This window comes from Pygocentrus nattereri, chromosome 29 (assembly GCF_015220715.1).
Source record: "Pygocentrus nattereri isolate fPygNat1 chromosome 29, fPygNat1.pri, whole genome shotgun sequence".
Taxonomy (NCBI): domain Eukaryota; kingdom Metazoa; phylum Chordata; class Actinopteri; order Characiformes; family Serrasalmidae; genus Pygocentrus; species Pygocentrus nattereri.
In genome coordinates, this window is record NC_051239.1 from 17293605 (window position 1) to 17302202 (window position 8598).

Sequence of the window (8598 nt, forward strand, 5' to 3'; positions counted from 1 at the left end):
TTCTGAGTTTTTTGTGACTCTGCCTAAAATATATAAGCTTGATTGAAACACAAATCGTGTTTTTCACAGCCCAGAAACTGCATGTTTGGGCTCAAAGAAAAGCTTCATACACAACACACAGGCAGAATGCATCTGACTTGCATCTGAATTCAGTGCAGTAAGCTTAATACATCCAGCCCACTGTGTCTTAAGCCTTAATCAGTTCATGTAGCTCATCTCATCAACACTAAAAACATGAGCTGATGGCAGTAGTTGGCTTTTGTCTGAAATATTTGTTAAAGTTTGTCCATAACCAGGAAGAGGAAGGTGCAGCAGAGCAGCAGTGATTCATCTAAAAACCCATCTAGAATAAAATTCTCTCTGTAAAATAAAAGAGAGGAAATGTTTTTTGAATACTGTAATGCATGTTCAGAGTGTATAAGTTTAAACGTACTTATCATCTTTGTACAGAGAGACCAAAAGCTACAGTGAACGTCCAGCCAGCTGGTCATGTGTTCATCAGAGAGAGAGTCACTCTGACATGTGGAATAGAAAGTGGAGATGACTGGAATTATGAATGGTATAAGAATAATAATCTTCTCAGAGATGCTCAAAGGAAGAAATATGAAATCTCTAATGTTGATCAGACTCATGCAGGTGATTATACCTGTAAGGGAACACAGTCAACAGGCCGAATCTACACACACACCAGTGCAGCTGTTACACTGACTGTATCAGGTGAGTGTGGCGACTTTCTCACTTTATAATTATGAAGAGTTTAAAGTGCAGATCTGCATTACTACTAAATATCCTTCTGTTTAATTGTGATAATACAACATTTACAATGATTATAATAATAATAACAATAACATTAATACTACTACTAATAATATTAATAATAATAATTATAATAATAATAATGTCAATGGAATTTATTATTACTTTTTTTGTAAAATGTCATGTTAGCATAATGTGGTTACAGCTTTCGTTTATGGGAAAATTAAATGACTTAAAATTTAAAAACCTCCTTAATTATCTCATCATATCTCTAAATACATGTATATATGGACCATCCTACTGACATAGCTCGAAACACAGCTCTACAGTAAAACACTACTACCACTACTATTTGTACTGATGATAATAATAATAATAATAGTAGTAATAATATTAATAATAAATAATAATAATATAAACTAAAAAGAAGAAGAAGAAGAGGAAGAAGAGGAAGAATAGGAATAAGAGGAATAAGAAGAGGAAGAAGAAGAAGAAGAAGATGAAGAAGAAGAAGAAGAAGAAGAAGAAGAAGAAATAACATGTAGACCTTAGATATTTACAGGGAATATTGATGATCTATTTAAACCAAATCTGTTCATTAAGACAGAAATAATCTCAATACATACAAAATCATCATTTATACTGTACTGTCTATCAGTCGGTGTCTGTCCCAAATCCAAAGCCCTAAATTTCACCTTGTGGAAATGTAGTTTACTTTTTTCTTATTCTTAATGTAAATTGTCATTTTAAAGATGTTTTTGACTCATTTTATGAATTTTAAAGTGAAGCTGGAAGACTGAGATTCATCATAAGAGTAAGTTTGAATTAAAAACTGGTGCTCCACGTCACGTCACTACAGAACCACAGGTTTAGGTAATAGGCAGAACCTTATTTTAGCCACACGCCTACATTTGATAGACGCAAATAAGACTGAATGTCTCTTGCGATCATGCATTTGAATAAAATAAACATAATTAAGCTGTAGGGTCACTCAAATCAAAGGAAATCAGTCTAAAGTATGAATCAGTTAAAAGTCCATGCAGTATCATAAGCAGTGAAAATACTCAGAACAACGTTAGAAAACTACGTCTTGTTCAGGATCCAGAGGTTTGGTCCTCCAGAGAAAGTTTCAGTGATTTAAATGAAAATTAAGCATTATGGTGAATTCAGAGAATAAACATAATGAAACAATAATTGCTGTAGATCATGGGTGTCGTGAACTTCCACCCTTGAGAGTTCAGGTCCAACACACCTGGCTTTATTATTCAAATGTCTATGAAAGCCTTCATTAAGTATGTTAGACAGGGGCTGGAGTTAAACTCTCACGGATGGCAGATCTCCAGGGCCAGGATTAGACGCTGGACATCCTGTTCTACAGTAATTGTTTCTAGTGTTTTATTCTCTGAGTGCACCATGTATTTTATATCACATGATATACAGTTTTAAAGCGTGGAATCACATCTTATTGTAAAGAAGAATAATATTGTACTATATACAGTGCAGTGTAAAAGTCACAGGCATCAGAGAAAATGATATGGCGTGTTATTTGGGTGGTAAGTGTTTGTTTTCCCCAAATCACTAACAGTAGGATAAATACAGTTAAACAAATGACCCGTCAGTTATGACATGATGTGTTAACTGGACTATTTCTCAGATCTCTCCTGCAGGAAGTCCAGTATTTACCATTACCATCCAGTACCCTGTTTATCTAATCAGTCTGTCCTTAGGTTAAATCAGGTGCTGCTGAAGGAATTTAAGAAACCCACACAATGACTGAAGTGCAGCAAGAAGTCAAGCATCAGATTTCTTTTACATCAAACCTGCACAAAAACCAACTTCACAGCCAAACAATGTTATTTTTACAGCACTTGTCCTGTTTTTTTTCTATACTTGCATTCATGCCAATGTTATATAACAAACCAGTCATAGTTAATCTAAGAAACATTTAGTATGAGGTGCTAAAAGGTGGAAGAGCCTTAAGAGCTTCAGCTCATCTGACATGTAATAAGGAATAAACATGAGGAAGGACTTGCTAATGAATTAGTTGGATCAGGTTTGCTGGGAGTAGTGAAAACAGCAATGTGTGCAGGGTAGGTGGTTCTCCAGAAGCAGAGATGAGAACCACAGATGTACAAGATTAAAATCAGTGACATATTCAGCAATAAAAAAGTGAAGTTGATTGAAAAGCGACAAATTTGTTGGTCAGTAAATTATGTGTTGGTGGTGATGAAGGACTGGAAAGGGGCACTTAAGACGAAACTGTGTATAAACTTGTGTGACAGTTTTGGACACATTTATAAAGGTTTGTTAGAGTTTGTCTAAAGCCAGAAAGTGGAAGATGCAGAAGAGATATAGTGATTGACTTAGAAACACATCTGGAATAAAATTCTCTCTGTAAACTAACAGAGAGAAAGTTTTTAAATGCTGTCATGCGTTTTCAGAGAGAGTGAATAAGTTTTAAAAGGATTTATCATCTTTGAACAGAGAAACCAAAAGCTACAGTGAACGTCCAGCCAGCTGGTCATGTTTTCATCAGAGAGAGAGTCACTCTGACATGTGGAATAGAAAGTGGAGATGACTGGAATTATGAATGGTATAAGAATAATAATCTTCTCAGAGATGCTCAAAGGAAGAAATATGAAATCTCTAATATTGATCAGACTCATGCAGGTGATTATACCTGTAAGGGAACACAGTCAACAGGCCGAATCTACACACACCCCAGTGCAGCTGCTACACTGACTGTATCAGGTGAGTGTGGCGTCTTTCTCACTGTATTTCTATCATTAAGAGTTTAAAGTGTAGACGTGCTTTGCAACTATAAAAACATCATCCTGAAGTAAACATGTCAGCAATTTTGTCTTTATTATGTAAAGTTTCTCAGAAGCCTTAATGAGTTCATGTACAGTGCTGAGCCAAAGTCAGAGACCACCCTTCATTATTTAGTCTCCAGTCAAAACCATAAAACAGAAATAAAGCAGTTCTACAAGTTGGTCATTTTTCTGCACTGGAAAAAACAGAAACGTCCACACATTCCTGAGTTTTCTAGCTTTTCACTTGACAGTTACAGATCATTTAGAAAATCATGATAAAAGATCTTCTCATGGTCTGCACTAATTAACCAACTGCAAAAGTCTCATCTCCCTTTGTTATTGTTTCTATGTCCATCAAACTTTCAGCTCAGGCTGCTTTGTAACAGACTAGAAATTTCAGTAGTTCAGCAGTTATTTTTACAGGAGGTCTTTCAGGGGTCTTTAAAGAAGCAGTACAAAGAATGGCCTGTTAGTGTGCTTTAATATTTATCTTTACACACAATATTTTACTGATGAATGTGAGCACTGAACAGTCCTGTTTAATTAATAACTGTCAGCAGCCGAGTTATCAATCTGTCCAGTTAGTTAACTGACCTTCATATTGCTTTATAACCGTCTTTCTCCTCAAACGTCATATTAAAGTGATTTTTAGCAAATACAGTAATCTAGATCAGGTTCAGCATAATTCTGTCTGTTAATGGTTTTAACACTGAGCTGTGAGTGAATCTCCCACAGTGTTTAAGCCAAAAGCTTTTCAGCTTCATGAATGATATAAAAATCGATACCAACATCCAGATCATTAGGACACATTTGTGTCTGTCAGGCATCATCTGTTCCTCAGTTACACTTTTCCATAATTTATTGGCCTAATAACACTTTTCTTTTGATCTTCACACTGTTTCCTCTGTAATGATGACTGAAACAGAGGTGTGAAGGTACCATGTGTGGATGACCTTAATAAATTAAATTTTCCAAATTATGATGATAAATTTGGTGCATTAGAAACATTTCAGTCTTGATGGAGACGTTTATTCTCATGTGTCTCATCATGAGTAACTCAACTATCTGTTTTACCTTAAACATTAAACCAACGTGAAAGTTCCATCTCTAAATAACATAAAGCTGAAAGTCTAAATTCTATCAGCTGAACTTTGTTCTTCATCAGCAGTAAAAGTCAAACCTACAATCACCTCAAACCCTGAAGGAGCTGCATTGACAGGAAACACAGTGACTCTGTACTGTAAACTCCATCAGTCTGCTGGATGGACGTTTTACTGGTCCAAACACACACAGAGCTCTGAGAAGGAGACCATCACCAACGTCTACACCATCAGCTCAGTTAGTCTCTCTGATGGAGGTCAGTACCGGTGCAGAGCTGGCAGAGGAAACCCAGTCTACTACACACACTACAGTGATGCACTCTGGGTAAACGTTACTGGTGAGTAGGAGATTTTCACTCAGTGATACATTATAGTGCTGAAGGTTTACAGCACAGATAGGAGTAAATGATTAATATTACAGAAACATCTACTTAAAGGCATCATAAATCTGAGGGTCAGATTATATAGTAGTTTGGTTCAGTGTATCCAGACCACAAGCAGAAAATTATATATTTGCTCAATTTCTCTTTGTCAGATGTAGCTCAGGCAGTATTGAGTGTGTCTCCACAGAGCTGGTTGACTGAAGGAGAGTCAGTGACTCTAAGCTGTGAGGTTACAGGCTCCTCTACAGGCTGGACATTCAGCTGGTACAGAGCTGCTCTCTACAGACAAGGCTTAGAACAAATAAGAGACGTTCATGGCAATGTTCTGTATCATGTGGAGCTCCTGTCAGACAGCAGAAGAGAAGCTGGAGGCTCCTACACTCTCAGTCCTGCTGCTGTAAATCACACAGGAGTTTATGTGTGCAGAGCAGGGAGAGGAGAACCAGCCTATCAGACACAGTACAGCACTGCGCAGACACTGTGGATCACTGGTGAGGAAATATAGAAGTGAATATTTATATATATACTTACACTTAAGAACATATCCAGCATCAGGCTCCATGTGTATCTTGTGTGGATGTTCAGGTTCATCTCCTCCAGCCTCTCTGATCATCAGTCCCAGCAGAACTCAACACTTTAGTGCTGGCTCTCTCTCACTGAGCTGTGAGGGACAGAGTGACTCTACTGGATGGAGAGTGAGGCGATACACACACAGTGGGGAGGTGTCAGATTGTTCATCAGTTACAGGATCTACATGCAGCATCATCTCCCTCCACACATCCCTCACTGGAGTTTACTGGTGTCAGTCTGAGTCTGGAGGAGGAAGTGATCCTCTCAACATCACAGTGCACAGTCAGTCTCTGTTACTCTTACCAATAACAGGTTCAATACAGAAATATTTTAAAAGCTATTTAATGAATTAATTGTTAAAAATGTAAATACTTCCATACTAGATTAACACTTCAGTATAGGAGGATGTTATAAAGCCCTTATTACATCTTAACAAACCTACAGCTGATCATTAACTGGCTGCTCATCACTGCTTTATTATGCAGTAACTGAAGTGACTTAAGATCATTTTTATTTGTGTACTGTACATCATTTAGTGCCACAGCTCTCAAAATTTATTAATTTTATTTTTTAAGTGTTTCACTTTTGTGTGTCTGCATTATATTTTACCTGTTAGCTGCTTTTTTGTTTATATTTTAAAGCAACTGTCAGCCCAAGAAAAGTATTAAATATTAACACGTCTATAAATAATCTTGTGTATAGTCAGTAAGTGAGTGATGGGTCTATATGAATGTGCTTATTAATGAACTCTAATTAATATTTGATTAAATACCTAAGTAGTTACATTGTGTCCCATCAGAGTTGATTATTTTTATTGTTTCTTATCAAAACAGGACTTTAGTGTTTCCTTTTGATTCTTAGTGAATTACCAACCTGATCTCGAACTCTAAAGTGCAGTTTCTAGTTCAAATGTAAATCTAAGAAGTTGTTACTTCACTCTGTATCACTTTCTCTCTCCTACAGATGGTGACGTGATCCTGGACATTCCTGTCCATCCTGTGTCTGAGGGAGATTCTCTGACTCTCCGCTGTTTATTTCGCTCCACAAAGCCCTCAAACCTCACAGCTGATTTCTATAAAGATGGATCACTGCTCCAGACCCAGACGACAGGAGAGATGATCATCCGTACTGTCTCAAAGTCAGATGAAGGTCTCTACCACTGTAAACACCCAGAGAGAGGAGAGTCACCACAGAGCTGGCTCTCAGTCAGAGGTGAGAACAGTTTCATGTTATCTGATTCATTCTGTAACTCTATAGATCACAAACTGTAATAATTCATTGTTTCTTCTGCAGCTTCAGGTTCTGGTGTAACAGTAGTAGTAATAGTGGGAGTGTCAGTGGGACTGAGTCTAATCTTGCTCCTCATCATCATACTGGGCCTGATTTGCTGCTACAAGAAGAGCAAAGGTTTGAAGACACACTTCCTCTGTCCTGTATGAGTTTATGCAGCTGAGTAAAGACAGATTTCTGTGAGCTGTGCTGTTTGTACTGGCGCTGATATAGAAGTATAGTTTGAATCTCTTATTCAAAGATGTATCTCTGTCTCCCTCTCCTGGAAATCAGCAGAACACCAACCAAAGCCAGAGTCTGTCAGGGTCTGGGGGGTCTCTCTCAGGAAACCCACCACTGCAGGCTGCTCAGTTTGCATGACTAACATAATCACTAGCATTTAGTTTTTATAGCAGTTACACTGTTTCAGTAAAAGATCTCATTCACTCTGTAATAAGCAGTGATCACATTTATGGATTATTGATTTCATATTTAACAGGGATGTGACTAAATTTCCTCTTGTTCATTAATACTTGTTTATAAGTGAGGTGTCTGTGATGATGTGAAAACACAGTGGCGTCTCTGATGAGTAACTTCTTCTGTTCCAGGTGATTCTGCAGCTCAGCCCAGTGATGACACTTACGCTGAGATTATGACTACAAACAGCTACAGAGGAAGCGGTAAGAACTGCATCTCTACAGTAACAGATATATTTTCTCTTTAACTGTCTTTGATATAATCTAAATTATTTCTGTATCAGATGAAGCAGTGAGGAGACCAAATGATGTGGCTTATTCCCAAATTGAGATGAAACATTTCAACTACCACAGTGAAGGTATGAATGATCTCATGTATTTAATGTTCTTCAAAACATCTCAGCACCTAGTACATCTCATTGTACATCAAACTTTTCCACTGAGAGAAACTAATTTAAGGTTCACAGCTGGACCTTAAAACCACTGCTGTACCTTTAAGGGAACGTTTCCATTGTTCGTACCTTGATTAATGAAAATGTTCCTGCACAGAACCTTTATTTCTAACAGTGTAGTTACTGTGAGTGTAAGTCTATTTCAGAGGGTCTGAGCTCTCTCTGGTTCCTCTTTGTGTTTTAATATCATGTCCTCCTGTTTGAAACTACATTGTGAACACGACACTTGACCGACTTTCTACCTCTAATCTGGCGACGTGTCTCAGGAGATACGCACTTTTTTAAAGTCTCTGATTAAAACCAGGAACACTATCAGACCATGTTTCCTTCATCAGCCTGTTTAGACAACAGTCATGATTAGTTTCATTAGTTTATGTTACTGTTTAATACAAAATTACTTTAATTAATAAATAATCACCTACCACCTGTCAAACACACTAAAATATAAAAGTCATTAGGTGCTTTTCTCTTGTAGGTCTGTGAAGAAAACTGCTGCTGCTGCTGTCGCAGGACAGAAAGTAAGCATTTCCAGAAACTCCTGGTTGGGTTTTAATGAGTGCAGACAGACGAGGATCTGAACACATTTAGACTGTCAGAATCATCTTTAATATCTGTATATCTTACAGTAACAAACGCTCTGTTAGTGTTTTATACTGATGAAGTGAGAAGAGCCACTTTTTCTCGTTGGTGTATTAATGTACTTTTCTAACTCTGACTCTGAGTTGAGGAATAATCAGATATTCTGAACTCGGCTTTGATGATAATATCTGGGTGTATTA

General features: G+C 37.3%; 1 protein-coding gene across 1 annotated transcript; it reads left to right on the forward strand.

The window, feature by feature from the left end:
• The first annotated feature begins 5740 nt into the window (after window positions 1-5740).
• On the forward strand, window positions 5741-8369 carry LOC119262788 (B-cell receptor CD22-like). The gene is made up of 6 exons (XM_037536019.1): window positions 5741-5747; window positions 6586-6834; window positions 6916-7029; window positions 7500-7571; window positions 7652-7726; window positions 8295-8369. Exons 1-6 carry the CDS (start codon window positions 5741-5743, stop codon window positions 8300-8302), a joined length of 525 nt encoding a protein of 174 aa, XP_037391916.1. The 3' UTR covers window positions 8303-8369.
• Window positions 8370-8598: the final 229 nt, after the last annotated feature.